Below are 18,857 nucleotides of genomic sequence, written 5' to 3'. Positions count from 1 at the left end.
AAAAGAATCCCTTTTCTATTCTATTCCATGACATGCAACTGATGGCTTCTTTACAGGCAATTTAGTGCGCAATGTGGTGGGCTAATGCTTTTGATGCACATATGTCAAAATGCTGTAAGGATGTGATGATGATGATAATGATAATAATATATTAAGTACCTTGCATTCGATTAATGTCTTAATTATGAATGAAGTAGTCTTGAAGGTATTTGTCTGTGCACAACAGTGAACGGTTGTCTTTCTTGGCACAATATTTCCCTCAGGATTATTTTGTGTCTGCAAGGCGTGTTTGCAGCCTACTTGATGAGCTTTTGTGGCAACATCAATTTTTATCTGTAGAGCACATTTTATAGAGAACTGTTACAAAGACGCTTGACAGAATTGCAAGGCAAGAAGTAGAGCAAAAAAAAAAAAAAAAGTAAACAGCAAACACCAGGCCCGAACATCTAAATAGCAAGCACATGAGGTAAAATAAATAAATAAATAAATAAATAATAAACTCCCAGTGGGGAGAAATCCCTCAAACGGTTGCAAGAAACAACTCCCTGATGAGAAGATCTCGGGGAGAACCCAGCTATAGAGGAGGAGCCCATCCTCCACTGGCCGGCCTGGTGTAAAGTAGCGGTAGAATGAAATGTAGCAGAAATGCTATAAGAGATCTATTACAGCAAATAAAACAGGTTAAGCAGATATGAGCTGCACAAAATTTTAGACTGGATTTGACGTGTTATACATATACTGTCAAATATACATAACCAGCCAGATACACTTGTCAGGTATATACTATGATGTTCAGATAATAATTAGCCACAGTTGAGTTGTCAATACCCATGCAGAAAAAATATGGACAAAGTCACTGTGACGCAACCTGTTGGCTTTCCCTGGGCCTCAGAAGTCGTGTCATCATTCCCTTCAGATTTGTTTTTGAGACTTCCGGATCAAAAAAATTAAGCGAAACTCAGTTTTGCAGTCCGTGTGCACTATTTGGCACCCTCGGTGAAAAAAAATCTCAATGTGGAAATCCGTATTCTTGGTAATCTATACATTCGGTTTGGTATGGAAGCCCGTTTCTGCCACAGAAAAAAAAAAAAAAAACTGGCTGAATTGCAACTTTATGTCTCAATTGTGCAACCATATTCTGCATTTGGTCAGTCTCATAAGGTCAGAAAAATAATGTGACCAAGTCGTATAAACTAGGTGTTTGCGTTCGGGTGGTCATTGGCAACTGGTAAGTTTATCACATGAACAATAGCCTACATACAAACGGGTGACAAATCAAAGGAAAAACCAACATAAAGTGTCTTAGTAAGGTGTTGGGCCACCACGAGCCGCCAGAACAGCTTCAATGCGCCTGGGCATAGATTCTACATGTCTCTGGAACTCTACTTGAGGGATGGAATACCATTCTTCCAAAAGATATTCCATTTGGTGTTTTGATGGCGGGGCTGGCGAGCGCTGTCTAACACGCTGGTCCAAAATCTCCCATCTCCCTTAAGTGTTCAACTGGGTTGAGATCTGGTGATTGCAAAGGTCATAGCATATGATTCACATAATTTTCATACTCAACCAGTTGTCATTTGGATGTATTGCCCCCTTTACTGGATACAAGGTTAAGCATGTGTAACTATGTGCTTATTCATGTAGGATCTGTGTTGGACATTATTAGGCCTACTCATCATTGGCCTGCTGGCTAAAGCACGGTAAGCTGAGTTGTTAGCTAAAGCAAGTGGACGGTAGAAAGGCCTGTAGCTTAGCGCAAAAAAAGAAGCTGGCAGTGCAGCAATACAGTGGGGGTTATGACTAATGTTAGATAGGAAACTGCAATTACTGTGACAACAGATAATATCAATAGCCCAACATTTGAACAGCTACTCACCTAACTTTAAAGCTATTTCGTGAGGAGAAATACATTTAGCAACAAAGTGTGGCTAGCTGCTAACTGTCTAGATGATGAAGAAAACCACAGAGCCTTCATAGCTAAGAAAGCTATATACGATACCAGTAAGTTACGTGGACATGTGCAAAACTGACAATTTGTACACAATCATGTGATAGCAGTATCCAATAAGGGACGTCCAAAGGACACCTGCAATTGAAACAAATTAATGCAGGTTTTGCAGATCCAACGTTTTTGCAATTACACGAGGAAGTGAGTGGTTTTGGCCATAAACATATATACATGGTTTTGGCCGCTTGAAATGACCTGAAGAAGTCTACTGGCTGCGCACTGGTCTTATGTAGCTCACGGCTGCTTGTACGTAAATTCCGGATTCATAGACCGCCTACACTTTTACGTCACAAAAAATGGCAGCTATATGCCGGTTACACCATATTGCCCTCCACGTTAGAAACGTGGATAAAATAGCGTATGACCTTGTCTCCAAGTTCAAATTTAATTTATTCGCTGCGAGGCTAAATGAGAAATCAAGCCAGTTCGCCTTCAGGAATGGATCAGCAGTTTTCATCGTGAATGAAAGATTAAGTAATCCTTTTCTCGGTTTTGAAGATGTGGTCGCGCGTAAGGGACATCACACTTCAAGTCAAGGATTGAATGAGATATGCTGTCCCCCTTTTAGATTTGGCGACCGCAAAAATACGAATACTGAATGCAATTTCCTTTACGATGTTCATCCTAATTACTCCGTGGATACTGTAAGTAACGTGTGTTTTGAAGTGGAGGATGTGGAGAAGACGTTTAATGCTCTCCGCAACCAAGGGTGCGATTTCCTGGTGCCCCCGACAACTGTGCGGGATGAGAAAGGAATTGTTTCATATTCGATATTGAAATCAATTGTGGGGAATGTATGTCACACGCTAATTGACAAGACTCAGTACCAGGGGACATTCTTGCCTGGGTTTGAAAATGTGACAAAGAACGGCGCACGTGTCGATGAATTGGCACCGAGTGAGATTACTCACTTTGATCACATAACATATGCCTGTCCCAGGAGAAGTACGCCTGATGTCATGGGGTGGTACGAGAAGTACTTTGGCTTTCAAAGGTTTTTCATTGACAGGTAAGAATTCCTTGTATTTATACTGTCATAGTGAAGTCTGCAACAGTGTATTAATAATGAAGTGGTTGAATGGTAAATGTATAATAATAATAATATCATATTTATCATTTACTCAGGTTATGCATAGATGAATGTGTGTTTTCAAGTTCTTAGTGTTCTGGTCTCTGAACAGGGACGAGGATGTAAATGAAGGGTTTGTTCTCAACGAGAATAGCATTGGTCTGCGACTGACAGCCATGGAATACTGGAAGTGCAGTGAATTGGGAGTGATGCTCCCCTTTAAAGGCAAGGAGCCAGACTGCAAGTTTGTTATTGCAGAATCACTGCCTGAGCAAGGTAATCCACACACAGGTGTTTTGTGTTATATTTTGATAAAGTACAGTTTGATAAAGTACTGTTGCATATCATTTCCATTGGGTAAAGATTAGAGTATTAAGTCAGGAACAATGATTGCTTGAATATCACAATACCTTCTTTCAGTAAATCATAACAAAACATGCTGCTAAATCAACACAGACCAGTGTCTCCAGGTTTTTGTTTTTGGGATCACAGTTTTCCCTGAGATGATGCTCCATTGACATGATGTGTGGCACCATGTGTGGTTATTTAGGAAGAAACCAGGTGGATAGCTTCTTGGAGAACCACAAGGGGGCTGGGATTCAGCACATTGGTCTGTACACCCAGGACATTATCTCCACGGCACACAGTCTGGCACAGGCTGGAGTGGAGTTCTTCAGTCCTCCTCCTGCCTACTACACTGAGGTCAGCTTTACACTCTTCTTTTTAAATTTTCATTATTAAATAAAGAAGAAAGGATGCATTGTCAAGGGTTAGCCTATAAATGGATAATATATAATTTTCCTATTAATTTCTGGCAAATATAAGTATGGGTGAAAATGCTGTCATCTGTGTAAGATTTCTGAGGACTAAAATATCTGAAATGTAATGTTGCTTATTGAAAACTAACAGTCAGCTCATGAGTAGTCTGTATGAACAGTGACACCTACACAAACTGTACAATGAGCTCCATAATATTTTGGACAAAGACATATTTTTTTTTCTTGATTTTGCTCTGTACCCCACAATTTTACATTTACAATCAAACAATTCACAAGCTCGCTAGTGCCCTCTTTCTTCTTAATGATATTCCAAACAGTTGATTTTGGTTAGCCTAAGGTTTGGCCTATGTATCTGATAGTTCTTTTCTTATTTCTCAGCCTCAGAATGGCCTCCTTGAAATTCATTGGCACAACTGTGGTCCTCATGTTGACACATGCCAACAACAGACTCCAAAGGCAATCAAAATGTTGAAATCGCAGCTAGATACTGAAGGCTCTCTTATACTTGCACTAAGGAAGCAATTGAACATACCTGACTTATCAAAAACACCTGTTACACCATTTCTCCCAAACGTTATGATGCCCTGAAATGGGGGGACTATTGATAAAAAGTGCTGTAATTTCTTCATGTTGAACCTGAAATGTATTTAAAAAAAATGTTTAAATAAAAGCAGAGAATGTGCACTTTAACCCCGTGTTTAATTACAAATTTTAAATAGCGGATTACAGAGCCAAACCAAAAACATATGTCTTTGCTCCAAACATTATGGAGCTTACTGTATATCTATGCAATTCTATAGATGTTGCTGTGCCCACCACAATACAATTGGATCTTTAGCATACCAAAACGGGTGTGTCCTATACTCTTGAGTGGAAACTGCTGATTGATTAATGTCTCTGTGTAATCTATGAGGTGTTGGTCAGAAGTTAAGGCCGTGAAAGGCTGAATATTTTCGCTGTCAGTATACGCATCCATCCAACCATCAGCTGTCTACAGTACCATTCCTACAACAGATATGAATAAGCAGATATCCATTTTGACTCTCCCTGTTGCCTTGTCCCATTTTATGGTTTCAGGTGGGAAAGCAGCAGGAGATAGTGGATGCTGGTCATGACCCTGAGGAGTTGTCTCAGTATGGGATCCTCCTGGATGCTGACCTACACCAGGACTCTTCAGGCCCCCCCTGTGGTCTTGCGTCTGCTAAAAAGAATAGGTGTGTCTTTCGCTGCTGTATACATTCTCTATTGAACATGACCACCCTCTACTTCATGCTTATTGGTTGCCAGGTTACAATACAAGAGCTATGATACTGTAATAATTTTTTGGACTCCACCCAAAATTTAAACCATTACTCCTGAATTTTAAGTGCCAATGCATATTTCATGCTATTGCCTTCGTACAAAATGGCCCCAAAAGCTACTTTGTGCAAATGAGTAGTCATGTTGTTATAAGCTCCTGTGATGTGCACTTTTACCATGTTTGATGACCCCGCGAACTGCTCTGTGTACTGTATCAAAAACTGATATTGCTGCACCGAGCAATAACAAGATCTGCAGTATCGTGGCTAGGCTACATGCATGTCCATATTCACAGAATCAGACATTTGTATTTTTGCCTGCACTGAATATGGTATTTCGTTATGCACCTCACACCTCTTATTCTCTCTCCTTTTCACAGGCACCTGCTCCAGATATTCACCAAGCCCATCTTTGCGGAGGATACTTTTTTCTTGGAGCTCATCGAGCGAAGAGGGGCATCTGGGTTTGGGGAAGGGAACATCCGAGCTCTGTGGAGATCCGTGCAGGATTATATGAAGAGCCAAATCGAGGGAAAAATCGAGGGACACAACTCTGAGAGCGTTGCAACACAAACTCGGCAACACTGACACTGAAAAAGAAAACTGTTTGTAGAATTTTATGTTTAAGACTGCTGCCACATGAAGAAAGAGCTGATTAAGTGTGTGTATGTGCATCACAAACTTGAATTTTGAAGACAAAAAGTTTTACTTCAGAAATAACCTTAAAAACAACTTCCCTCAAAATAGCCTCTTTTGGCTTTAATTACAATTAAACTAATTATTGGAAGTCTATCCAATCAAAGTTGGAAATGGAGGGGTAATTAAATTGAGTAAAATCTTATCTACCTTGCTTTTTTTAAATGACAGGTAGCCTAATGCCTTTAGTGCAATTAAAATCCGCACTAAAGTTGCAAGAAATATGGCAAAGAAGGAGTTGAGCTTCAATGTGTGGGGCCAAGTAAACATAATTGTGGCATGAAGGTTATTCCCAGTGAGCAATTGCAAAAAAAGCTTAAAATTTCCAGGGGCAGTGTTCAGTATGCACTACAGCTGATGGGCAACAGCCCATTTCACTTACACTACAGGCCAATGGTATTGGGCTACCTGTGCTTTTAAAAAGAAAACTTATGGTAGATAAGATTTTGGCCAGTTTAACTATCCCTCCACCTCCCTCCCATCCTGCCACGTCCCACTTCGCAAAATGATTGGATAGGCTTTCAATAATTAGTTTAATTGCCAGAGGAGGCTATTTTGACAAGTCACATCTAAGATTGTTTTAGGTAAAACTCATCGCTTTGTTATTGCAGGGAGAACTGCAAATAGTTTTATTATTAAATAAATACTCATAAATTAACTGAATTCTTCTCTACCAATTTTTTTTTAAACAACAAGTGGCTAATACTTTTAGCTTGTACCTTATATATATATGTATATATATATAAATTATAGCTTATTCTTTAACTGGCTATACAGATGATTTCTAATTTAATTAGCTTAAAGGCACACCAGTATATGCTTTTAACAAAATTGGGGTGTATCACAAAGAGATTCAAAAGCCTTCACAGATCATCAAATATTGTCAGGACATTTTATAAAAACAGTGGGAAATGAACACAGGTGACTGCAAACCAAATAAACATTTCCTTTATTACCTTTTATATACAAATCCGTCTTAAGTGAACGTCTATAAAGTATTCCCGCACTAATTCTTCCAGCATCTGACCCATCTCGAGCTGTTGTTGCGGATGTTCAGAGTAAATGGTTGACTGCATTTTCACTGGACTTGTGCTTGACAGTAAAGCAGGTTCTCTAACCACACTGAGTACCTGCTCACACCTCTTGTTGTGCCTTCTACTGCTGTCCTGAATTTTAAAAGGTTTTACCGAAACGGTTATCACAGCCAAGATCAAGTTTATGCACGGCCTGTGTGGAAGTATTCACAATGCATTGTAGAATTAATATGCATTTAGGAGCAAAACATGAACAGCATACTTTTTCGAGTATCCAAACTCTTCAGTGCTGCAGTACCGAAAACCCCAAGGATTAGTCACATAATTGGGCCATAATACCCTGGCTTCATAATACTGGCCTTAACAGAACAGCATTAAGGGAGGCATTCTGCACTAAACAAGAAAAAATGAACCAAAGCTACTGTTTTTCACCTATGCCAGCACCCCTGCTGAATTCAGACCCACAGCAGCAGGCACAACATTTCTCTCTTTGTGCATTGTGCATATAGCCTCTTCACTATGGCTGTATTCTGTGTGTCTGACCTCATTCATGCTTAATGGTCCTGCTGCACACAGAAGGCACAGAATCGGGGGTCAGTGCAAGTCTGAGCACTGACTGGAGTCTATGAGGTCTGTTGATTACAATACCATAGCCAATCACTGGATTTCCTTCCCCAGCACAGCAGCCTATCTGTAAAGAGTTTCTCTTCTGTGCTTACAAAGCAGAACTCCCCATCCAATGTAACCACTAATGCAGTATCAGTAGTTGCAGTTCACAGTTGAGGTGGCAATTATACAATCTGGGGAGATATGCATTTTCTATGTGCTCTCGCGTTTATCACACATTTAACGATTTAACTTCAGAAAGCAGCTTCTTGCTAGTACAGTTCTTGTTTTGTAAGCCCTGAAGGTTGCACAAGAGTGAAAGCTGTGTTGGTCCAAAAGCCCGTGGCACAACTAACCTTGGGGGGGATTTCAGTTTAAGTGCACTGAAGGGTATACAATGTTAGTGGTATTAAAGCATAAGAAATTGACACTGTGTCATAATATTATGTTACACTGATCTGAGAGGAAAGAAAGCACCCCTTATTGTAGCATTATGTAGTTATGCTCAAAGTCACAGGCAACCTCTGGAGTAAGAAAACGTGACAATTAAAAGGTAAAAAGGTGTGGTAGACAAACGTGCAAGCTAAAGCAATTATAATCTTTGCTTACCATGGTCAGGTTGGAAACAAACACAAAGCTAACCACTAAATTGGCTCAAAGAAAACTCTGAAGGCCACAGACAACATAATTTACCCTTTTCTTTAGATGGATATGATAACAAGGCAAAACAGTGCAAGAGGTAATGGAACAAGTCGACTATCTAAACCATTTAGATATCTGACAGACTGAACCAGAAACGATGAGCGGGAGTCCAGGCGCTTCTCGTTGCTATGACCTGACCAAAGCAAATCGTGGCACCAAACGCCCCCACTTACTCATCCAGTAATCCATAACATATGTGCATTATAGATTATGGAAAGTATGTTCTCCTCTGAACAGGGAACAGAAATCTCCATTCCAAAGGGAAGCACCGAACAGGTTCCCCTGGGGAGAGTCCTCCGTATTTGAACCCCATCGTGTCTGGTTAAAATCAAGACCCAAAAAAAAAAAAAAAAACCCCCAAGAAAACTGCAGAACCATCTGTGCAGGAGTTTTACTGTCAGGGCTTACACTGATAAAAAGCCACCCTTCCCTCCTTGCTTTTATGATGTTCAGATTTTTCAGGCTCAGTTTGAGGCAGACCCCTCAGCAGTGCTCAGCTTTGGGAGGCCTGGGAGCTGCGGGCGTCGGCTTCTGGTCTCAGGCCCTGGGGCAGCGATAGCGCCCTGCTGTCGGGCAGCTCCGAGGGCTCCACGACCAGGCTCTCGTACTCGCTGCTGTCCCCTTCTTCGTCGTCATCGTCCTCGTCGTCCTCCTCCTCTTCGTCGTCCTCCTGCCCGGCGGCCTGCCTGTCCAGGAAGTCGTTCCTGGACCCGTCTCCGTTCCCGGGGTGCCCCACGCCGCCGAAGGCGTGGCCGGGGGCGGGGTACCCGGAGGAACCCACCGCCTGGGGCCGAGGCAAGAGCGCCGCGCCGGGCTCGGGGGACGGCGCTACCAGGGGGTCCCGGGGGGCCAGGTCCGAGTACGGGGGAGGAGTGTCCGAGGTGCTGGGCCTCTGCGGGCCGGGCCGCTCCGGGGCGGGGCCGTGGAAGACCACCCTAGAGAGGAGGGCGGGGTCCGAGTCCTCTGACGAAATCGGGTTCGCCCCCGTGGCTGTGACTGCTGCTGCAACTGCTTCCTGTAGCCCTGAACAAGCAACGGCAAGAGGACAAGGTCAGCCCTGAGCACTGAGCAGGAAAAAAAAAAGGGTCGGGTGAAGAGGTTCAAGAGCCAGCGGACTCAACCGTTTCATCTTGATAACGTCACGCTGGAGAAAAAAACCTGTAGAGCGAGAAGGAACGGTGAGGTACGGACACTTACTCCTGTCCTCTTCTGCACTCTTGTGTTTCCTGAGAGAAATCTGCTGTTTCAGTCTGTTCACTTCTTCCTGGACTTTCTCCTTCACTCGTTCACTCTGTTCAACCTCTCCGCACACAGCCTGCAACGGGAGAGATTTACCAAAAGGTCACTCTCAAGATTGTGACAGTGCGGTTTTTGAACCATGTAGCAAACAGAACAGGGAAATGGCCAACATAAATGGAAAATTTACACGGTAACATGACAAGGTTACATTCCGCCACATCTTGACAAAACAGAATATCATGGAAATCAAGAAATCATTTTAAACAAATCCAATATTTGCTTCTTACTCATCACAGTATAACAAAAATGTATTTACTGCTATGCAAATTGTGGTCTGAGAAAGAGTTCACATCATCATGTACTTGACAGTTATACTAATAATGTATAACTTACTTGAACCTTCTCTTGTAGCGCATTGTAGACCTGGAAGATTGTCCTGATACTCTTAATCACTCCATCTCTATCAAAGAACTCAGCCCTGCAACATTCACAGTCACTTCTGAATGAGGACACTTACTTCACTTAGTGACAGTAATGCAACACTGTAGAAGAGTCCCCATTGTCAGCTCTCCAATGGTACGAAACATAGCTAGATAACTGTGCAACCTACTACTATAAGCTCAGTTTTTAAATAAATCTACCACTTGCGTCCTTCGCTTATACAGTAGTCATCATCAGTGTAACAGTCTAGGTAAGTGGGAGCAGACACAATAGGGAAATCAACAGTTAATTAACAGATAGACATCAAACACACAGATATACTGTTAATTAGAAGAAACAAAAGACTTTGTGCGACACGCTCTCCTTAAACTGAAATTGACCCAGGAGCAAGCTCATTCATTTCCTGTCCAAGCAGGAGCAAGTGATCTTCACTAAGCCTCTCGTGGGCATAAATCCCTCTGAGGAGATATGGCTGCATATGGCACGAGGCCAGGCAGCTTGGCCGGGGTGGGGGGCTGCAGCACATGAGGTGGGGCGGGGGGGGCACCTCCACAGCACTCGTGGACAGTGGCCACCTGCCTCTGCCAGACACGGACACATTTCTCCGCACTTCACCTCCTGCAGTGGCCATCTCTACCCTCCATTTTAATAGCGGACGTCCTGTTGAGACTCCATGGAGAAGACACTGTTCTCCACAGGAACAACAGGCTGCTGTTTTTTTTTTTGTTGTCATGTTTTTATTCCCACTTATTTTGGCTCACCCTTGTTCCTTGATGACCGTGGCATAGTTCTGAGAGGTATTTGGGACAGACGACACCTTGTACTCCTGCTGGCTGGTGTTCCCCAGGTTAGGGATGGTAAGAGATATCCGCTGGTTATGCCTGCTGGTGAGGGACAATGATCAGGCACCACTAAAGATTCACATAGCGAGTGGCTTAACAAGATGTTCATGAAAATGAGCAATACACCGATCTTTTAACAGTTATCGTATGAACTGTTTCCTTTGTCACTAATTACTAATCCGGGTGTGCTAGATATATCAGCACTAGTTATGTGTACATTATTCTGAAATGTTTTGTCTATTGTTTCTGCACAATAAATCCTTCTTTTACATTTTGCATTAATATTTTCAAACACCTTTTAAAGCCAATTTTTTCAGTGATATCTGTAGGCCTGTACCATCTCTCCAACACCCCTGTGTCCTGCTGACATTGGCAGTCTGCAAGCCCTCAATATTACACATTGAATCTATATTTAAACAATTGTCTGAAAAGACTGCAATTTCAAGACAGCAACAATCTCAGGCATAATAAAGGATCTTGTGCAAATCTGGTAAACGTGTACTAAACGTGCAGGCAACCAACCAATCACCAATTAACAAATCTACAAGCATCTGAACATTAAAATGACCCTACAAGCAGCTACTCTGGAAACTGGGTTCAAAAGAAAACACCTGCTGTGAGGACAAGTTTCACAGCCTGATACGGGCCATACGGCCTGCATATCCAAACTTAGCAGCACGGTCTCTTTTACAATCAGATTCTGCATAGAGTAGCAGGGGGCAGATCAGTTTCCAGTACCGCCGGCCTCTCGCGCTTGCCTTGAGGTCCCGGGTCTGGTTAGCTCCTGCCCCAGCCTGTCTGTCACATCGTTCAGCCCCTCCCATCGCAAGCCGGATACTTGGGGACACTCGGTCAGCAGTGCAAGCAACGTACCCAAGCCTTTAATCCCTACAGTTAAACTTCCAACAGCTTCCCCCTGCCCTCCCTCTCTCGCACCCTTGCTCCCTCCCACCATGCTACCATTTCAGTATCTGAGAGACAGAGTCAAAGGCAAAGGACTCCCGGCTGGGCACCTGTTATTGACAGTCACAGTTGTGCCACGAGGAATGCGGGCAAACCGAAAGGTTTATTGGTAAAGCTACACTGCCAGAGAGGTGCGGGGAAGCGGTGACAAGTGGGAGGCTGCTTGTAAGTGGATCCAGGGCTTAACCATGGAAACGCTTGGCTCAACTAGCACGGACTAAGCCTGACAGGAGACACAGATAATGGAATGTCTGGTAGTGGTGGAGATGCTGACTTAGCAGGCCTGTGGTTGGGAGGGGACAGGGTGTTGATAGCTACTGACAGAGGATGCTAATCTGATCTGCCAACGGATCAGCTACCCCCCATAATACACTCCTAAAATACATCAGTACACTTCTTCGACAGATGAAATGGTGAGATCCCATGGCCTTTCACAGCCAATTTAAATTCAGCCTTTAGAAGCTGAATGAATATTCGCCTCAGGCTCTGACATGGAATACCAAGGACATTCAGCCCGGAAATCAGATGATGGTCAAACTGGCCCCACACAGCTTGTGTGACAGCTTGAATAAACACATAATTTAACTGACCGTGAGGGGGGGAAAGAACACCCCCCACCACGGTGAGCGGTGAATGGGGGGGGGGGGGTTTGAACATCACGCCTAACCTCCTGTTTGGCCTGAAGAGCACGTACTCCAGCGCGTGCGTGGAGCTGTTGGCGGTGGAGATGAAGCCGAAGAGGAGGAAGACGAGGTCGGGCATGCCCAGGACGTGGCTCAGCTGCTTGTGGATAATCTGCTCCCTGAAGGACATCTGCTGCTGCGTGTTCCGTCTGCAGCGGTACCAGCCGATGACGTTCTGCGGCAACGAGCGCAGTCACTCAGAACAGGCGCCGCGGGGCTAGCGACATGCTAGCAGGCTCCGACACCAAACAGGAGAAAAACGAGCCATCGACCTCTAGCCCGGGGGAAAAAGGGACTTACTTTTCTCCTTTCTTTGAGAATTCTGCTAAGGTTATCCTCGTTGACTTTGCCTGCGAAGTCGTAAAAACTGAAACAAAAGATTTCGAAAGGAAAGTGGGACTAGCATTTTCTTTCCCGTGACTACAGCAGTTTTAAGAGATTTTCAAGCACAAACGCTAAGCCAAATATAAAATGGACTAAAACGCAACAAAATTTATATAAACAGACTCCATACCGGAATTTGTGGTGAAACCCTTTTCAACCACCAATCCAATACTTGATTAATTGGTATGATAAAATGAACATGGCCAATTAATTAATGCCTCCACAGAAGAAAAGGATTCTTACCTAAACAGTTGTGCACAAGGTTCATGATTATGGACGTCTATAGGGAAAGAGTTACAAAAGTAAATTCATTACACATCCTACACTTCTGGTTCTATACACGTCACAACTTCCCTATATTAAAAGGTCTTGTCTAATGCTGTTTTAAACATGGGAAATTATATTCTTTTACAATACACTTCCTCTTTAAATTAATGCTAAATGTCACCCATCAGGGATGGAGGGAAATTTACTGGTATTAAAGGCACCGTTATGTAAAAAAGGTCTGGTTTATTCTCATTACGACTTTAACCTTTGCATTATCAGCTCAAATACTGAATATGTATTAGTGGAAGACTGCCAAGGGAAGCAGTATTTCTGCAGAGTTGCCAGGTACAAAAACCACCCAAACTGAACTTTCAACACCAATGGGGAATAAAATATGCCTCATTAACTCTGACTCAATGCATGCTGTTTAAATAGCTAATTAATTAATATTTTTCATTTGGGACACAAATCTGCTGTGCTCAAGAGTTTCTTTTTGGAACACCAAAACATGAAAATATCAACAGTGTCTTACAAAAACAAATTATAAGAGCTCCATATATTTGGATTCCCTTTTATGGAAGATACACTGCAGATTGTTGACATTTATAGCACTCTTCATTCAAGGAGAGTGACAGCTACAAGCGATTTCAGTGTAGTTAAGTGTCTGATGGGGACTGTAAGCCTATTTAAAAACAGGCATGCTGCCAGCATTCATGGCATGACAGGTTTTAAAAATACATCTTTCTGTACATCAGCAACAACAGGGCCTCTACGGGACAAAATATCCCATCAAATCAATCAACAGCCCAGAACATGCCTCTTTTCCAGATGTGGCTGAAATGAGAAACTAGCCTAAATCTACGGATACACAATAACATTGTGGCTATCCCAGTTTTGGCTGACAAACGCTTAAAGTCACTCAGTATCACTCAGTTAAAATGGACTGACAATGTCATGTCAATATTCCGCAGAGTTGGAAAATCCAGGTTCAGAAAGTAAAAGTCTTCCCCAGTATTTTGTTCCAATCACCTGGCTTTACCAATTAGAACAATTCTTGAGCCAGGAGGTAAAACTAATTAGTGAAACCAGTTGGCCGAGTTGATGGGTGGAAGAAAAACATGGCAGGACTTTTTACTTTCTGACCCCTGGACTTTCCACCTCTAACATTCAACAGTAATGTTGATAATACAAACACTGCCCCCAAAAAATTAGGCGTTTGATTATGCCAGGATTGTTATGGTTGCAAGCTTCTTTTGCAATTTGGTAAAATCAATAAGTATAACTGGGAGACAAATATTACACCACAAAAGAATGTTTGTCTTTCAGTGTTTTCAGAAAAACACAAAATGTGAAACACAACACTTTTGCAGAGAAAAAAAGCACATAAAGCACATACATACACCAACATATAAAATTCCATGCTAGCAAAATGACTTTGTGAATGCACAAATCATCAGTTGTCTTTGCCCGACTAGCTTTAACTTCTAAGGCTACTTCACAAATCAAATAAGAGAAAATGAACACATGTTCAGACAGAAACATGACTGGAACAAACCAGAAACAAAGACTAATCAATTTTCTAATACTGCATTTATGCAATTATGTAATTGTGCAACTGCAGTGCAGTTGTAAACTCACTTCAGTCTCAGCTGCACTTACCTGGAACTTGGCTCTGGACATAACATTCACAGACATCTTTCAGATTGCAGTATTAACCTACTGTCCCAAAACCGCAACGTAATATTCAGCAGAGCTGCTGTTCCTTCTAGCAAGCCAGCCAACATTTTCCCTCAAAAATTATTTGCAACACATAAACCATGAACCCTAGCCTCAGTCGGTTGTTGTACAACACGAAAAAAAAAAGGTAATAATGAGCTCCGGTCTGTCAAAAATGACCATCTTCTGGATAACTGCCCACAAGTGAGTGCATTTTTACAGAATAAATTCAATGTAATTCTATCAAATTTACTTGACGGACCTGGAAAAATCAAATCAGCAGCTTTTACTACGGACATTATCAAATTAGCGCTTATGTAACACATATCATTTTTCATTATTTATTAAAAATAACTCTGTACAATGTCTAGTGCATGTCTGAAAAGATAAAACACAACTGGACAGAAAAAAGTAGACAATGCCTGGCCTGCTCCTTTTAGGCTTGGATAGTCTAATAGGATTTGCTATATCATCTGTGCAGATTTTTTTCACACAAATGGAGGTCTGAGTGCAAGATCTTACCTACTACGTGCAGAAACTCAGTACTGCTAATCTGAGAATCACTAATGCTGAAACTCTCCTCTTGCCTTACTTCTCCAAAAAGAAAACCTTCCTACAAAAAAGAAAAAGAAACATAATTTGGTTAATGACATCAGTCTGTGATTCATATGCACCAATCTTGTATGAGACATCAATCTGGCGCAGTAACACGAGAGAAAATAAATAAATAAATAAATAAATAAATAAATAAATAAATAAATAAATAAATAATGCAGGTTTATCATAGCAAAATGTTTAATTATATTTATCATGTAACTATATTTGATTACATAAGAATTAGAATGAATGGATAAATAACAATCTGTATTTGTGTGTGCATTGATTTGAACATAACAACATATAGAGAAAAGCATAAAACACACAGAACGCATAATTTATGTTAACAATCACAGGTTTAGGCAACATCTTGTTTTACAACACAAATACTAGCTCGCTAGTTAACGTTAACGTTAAATGGGTGCACTTAAAGTTATAAGCCAACTTTCAGCAACTAGTTACCTAAAAAAGTCCGAAACCGCAGGAAAATGATTACAGGTCATTGCATAGTAAAATCAACAAGCTAGCCTACCAGCTAATGGTAGTTAGCCGATTGTCAAAATGTCAACAGAACTATGCAAAGAATGTAGACCATACAAATCATGACAAGAACAACCAGATAAACACGATCGACAAATTTGAAGTTATCCAACAATCTGTGTGCAATTTCAAACGCACATGCAAATACTTTTGCAGTGAATATAATGGTGTGTATCTGAAAACCAGCGAGATAGCAACAGCCATCATTAGCAAAGTATCTGGAAACCAGCTAACGTTAGCAGTAATAAGCATGAACTACACAGTACACTAGACTTGGCTGTCTGAATTCAACGGTAGCAAGCCAGCTAGCGCTGAGGCTGGTCATTTTGTCACGCGACACAATACAATGGTTGCTTGATCTTGATGCCAAGCTAGAATCCTTCACCCCACTACCTACGCGTAACTAACAACCTGACCATGGACATTGTGGGTTTTATCCTAAAGTCTGAGAATAATAGAATGACTATGAACCCGATACAGGAAAATGACCCTAAGTAGCTAGCTAGCCTGCGGAAACTTGATACTCGTCGGACCATGACAGGCAATGACATGCTGAAACTAGAGAAAACCTATTGTGCGGATAGACTGCACTGTTTCTGCTGACCGTTTTAGCATACTTACGTGATCAGAATTGCTGTTGGCGCTGTGATAACACACAGAACTGAAAGTGTAACCCGAAATGGAAGCAGCCATCATTGATATATCTCCACTTGTCCCACAATACACAGCGGTCGCATAGCTGGGTTGCCAGTGTGCACGAAAATTCCAAGCCGAAGTGATGTATTCCCTGTACAACAGAACAGAAGCCAAAACCCTGTCTTTGCCAAAACCTCAGCAAAATATATCCATAATAAAGGAAAACGATGTCAACAACACGAGTTTTGGGGGAAAACAGGCGTCTTGCTATAAAGTAATGTAAATAAGGCTATCAGGAAGAATTTTATTTCTTTAGAAGAAAACGTTTTTTTATTTAACTGTGGCTTATCAAACCATCAAGTCGGTGTAATTTCAATGGAAAATGTTACAATTTAGCCAACAGACTCGTTAAAGCCACAGCTGGTAATGCTATCGCACAGACGCACAAACATCCAGAGCCTTTCTCAAATATTATGGGAAATGAAGGCATGTTGTTACGGACTGTGACTACATAAAACTATTGATCATCGGGGGCCAGTTTCACAGACACAGATTAAGCCTAGTCCTAAACTAAATTACGTTTTTAACGGATATTCTCCATACAAAACTCAAGTTTACTCCAGGACTAAGCTTAATTTGTGTTTGTGTAAAAGTGGCTCTTAGTGTAATAGTTTTCAAACATGGTCTTAGTTACTGCTGGCTTTCATTCCAACTATTGCAATGAGGAAATACAGGCCCCTTAAAGAGGTGAAGTGACACATGGAAGCTGTAGTCCTAAATCAATGACCTATGATGCAGCTTGTTACTGTGGTCAATTGTTGTCTCCTCTATAAACAGGTATAAGTTAAAATACATGATTATGAAGAAAAAGAGCTTTATCAAAGGGTGGCAAACCAAACCAAATGTGAAAGAGTCAAAAGCAGGGTCAGAAGAGTCTGAATCACAGGCAATAACATGACTTTTAGACCAGAATTTAATGTAAATCTATCATGTGTCCATAGGTGGCAGCATTGCATTTTATTGATAGTGCATTTGTGCCAGAATTCATTACACCAAGGGGTTCTGTAATTTTGCCATCCTGTCAGGCTTCTCAGATGTCTGACTTTGCATTTACCATTTCTTTTTTGCTCCCAGTAGTCCCAAGCTTCTTCATCCCACAAATAAGGCAAATATGGCAAGTTCTGATTGAAATAAACATTCATTTAAATTGTGTATTGCTTGTCCATGATTGTTCTGTTTAATGCATATATTTAGTATAAATCATCGGAACTGAGCATGTATAGTGATACAAATGTAGTACAGGGTAAATAATGTACATTTGCAGAAGCTGAAAGAAAACAAAGGTTTTGCTGATCACAGCTTCCTTTGAAATGTTTTGGGACCTAATGTACCAACCTTTGTTTTTACACACTTCTTAAACCCAGGTGATGTTAGCGTAGCCCTTTGTGGTCTTCTGCAAACAGGCTGTCACCGACTGTCTGGTTTGTGTGAAGAGCTCTGAGCCGGTGCCATGGGCCAGCTTTCAGCAGTCAACACACACTGGCTCCTGGTCAGAAGCCAGAAGGAAACTGAGTCTTATTTGCACTAAAGGGGGAAGTAGATAATAGACAGACACTTGTTGTAATGGAGGTCAGCCCTATGTGTATATATACTAAATATTTACATATGTACATACTGTGTGTATGCCCACATACTGCAAAACCAAGTTTAAATTACTTGTACAATTGTATTATTTTTTGCTAACACTTTTTTTAAAAAACCAACACTGACCATTTGTTTGAGTGTGTAAAGGCTCCATATGTGAATTTGCTGAGGTAGATGCTCATGACAGTGGGAAGCACGGACTCTGCTAAATGGTTGGCATAGGAGCTACCCAGTGCAGATCTGCATACTGCTGCAATGTTTTCTGATGTCTTTAGGGGTAGAATGTAGACAGATTTGATCAGCACATGACAGCAAATTACTTCGCTGTAGTCCAGCAGTCTGCTTGACAGTTTCACGTCTCCGCACCTTTAAACAAACGTCCACATGAACCCAGCCTATCAAATGCAAGGGCACAGAGCATTCTGTTCAGATACACAGTACATATGTTTCCCCCTCTTCATTGAATCAATACCAAACCTCCTAAAAAAATGCAAATATCTGTTTTTAGTGTTCTGAGTACATGTTTACTTTTGGTAATTGTCCCAAGTCCCTCTTAAACAGCTGTTGTTTCATGCTTTAGCAGAAAAAATAAGCTCATTCATTGAATATATGTTTTAGCTGCTACAACGTTTTGGTTCTTTCAGAGAAGAACATGCACATCTACCATTCTGGTCACTGTTTGTGTTTCCCAATGTATTAACTGTCAGTGTCTA

General features: G+C 41.5%; 2 protein-coding genes across 4 annotated transcripts; one reads left to right on the top strand and one right to left on the bottom strand.

Moving 5' to 3' along the window:
- Positions 1 to 2,137: 2,137 nt before the first annotated feature.
- On the top strand, positions 2,138 to 6,508 carry LOC135247360 (4-hydroxyphenylpyruvate dioxygenase-like protein). Its single transcript, XM_064320714.1, has 5 exons — positions 2,138 to 3,017; positions 3,190 to 3,353; positions 3,628 to 3,779; positions 4,934 to 5,070; positions 5,535 to 6,508. The coding sequence occupies exons 1-5, from the start codon at positions 2,305 to 2,307 to the stop codon at positions 5,740 to 5,742; spliced, it is 1,374 nt and encodes a 457-aa protein (XP_064176784.1). The 5' UTR covers positions 2,138 to 2,304; the 3' UTR covers positions 5,743 to 6,508.
- A 274-nt stretch (positions 6,509 to 6,782) lies between these two features.
- Positions 6,783 to 16,883, bottom strand: LOC135247361 (BRISC complex subunit abraxas 2-like). Of its 3 annotated transcripts, none has more exons than XM_064320716.1 (9): positions 16,486 to 16,883; positions 15,250 to 15,340; positions 12,988 to 13,024; positions 12,661 to 12,727; positions 12,345 to 12,535; positions 10,634 to 10,753; positions 9,825 to 9,909; positions 9,390 to 9,507; positions 6,783 to 9,215 (listed from the first exon to the last, which is right to left on the bottom strand). In XM_064320716.1, the coding sequence occupies exons 1-9, from the start codon at positions 16,558 to 16,560 to the stop codon at positions 8,686 to 8,688; spliced, it is 1,314 nt and encodes a 437-aa protein (XP_064176786.1). In that variant the 5' UTR covers positions 16,561 to 16,883; the 3' UTR covers positions 6,783 to 8,685. The 3 variants fall into 3 exon arrangements, with proteins under 3 accessions (XP_064176786.1, XP_064176785.1, XP_064176788.1); XM_064320715.1 differs by having other exon boundaries at positions 10,634 to 10,756; positions 16,486 to 16,882; XM_064320718.1 differs by having other exon boundaries at positions 10,634 to 10,756; positions 12,661 to 12,710; positions 16,486 to 16,536.
- Positions 16,884 to 18,857: the final 1,974 nt, after the last annotated feature.

Source organism: Anguilla rostrata, chromosome 2 (genome assembly GCF_018555375.3).
Source record: "Anguilla rostrata isolate EN2019 chromosome 2, ASM1855537v3, whole genome shotgun sequence".
Lineage (NCBI taxonomy): Eukaryota > Metazoa > Chordata > Actinopteri > Anguilliformes > Anguillidae > Anguilla > Anguilla rostrata.
The sequence above is the reverse complement of the archived record's forward strand: the minus strand, read 5'-3'. Positions and strand labels throughout refer to the sequence as shown.

What these genes read in the sequence shown, in the direction of transcription:
- LOC135247361 (XM_064320715.1), bottom strand. Translation starts at nt 16,560, where the DNA reads ATGATGGCTGCTTCCATTTCGGGTTACACTTTCAGTTCTGTGTGTTAT. An exon ending in ACGGTCATCAAGGAACAAGG is followed by an intron (nt 9,910 to 10,633) that starts GTGAGCCAAAAT and finishes TGAATGTTGCAG; the next exon opens with GGCTGAGTTCTTTGATAGAG. An exon ending in CGCTACAAGAGAAGGTTCAA is followed by an intron (nt 9,508 to 9,824) that starts GTAAGTTATACA and finishes CTCCCGTTGCAG; the next exon opens with GCTGTGTGCGGAGAGGTTGA.
- LOC135247360 (XM_064320714.1), top strand. Translation starts at nt 2,305, where the DNA reads ATGGCAGCTATATGCCGGTTACACCATATTGCCCTCCACGTTAGAAAC. An exon ending in CAAAGGTTTTTCATTGACAG is followed by an intron (nt 3,018 to 3,189) that starts GTAAGAATTCCT and finishes GTCTCTGAACAG; the next exon opens with GGACGAGGATGTAAATGAAG. An exon ending in CTCCTGCCTACTACACTGAG is followed by an intron (nt 3,780 to 4,933) that starts GTCAGCTTTACA and finishes TTATGGTTTCAG; the next exon opens with GTGGGAAAGCAGCAGGAGAT.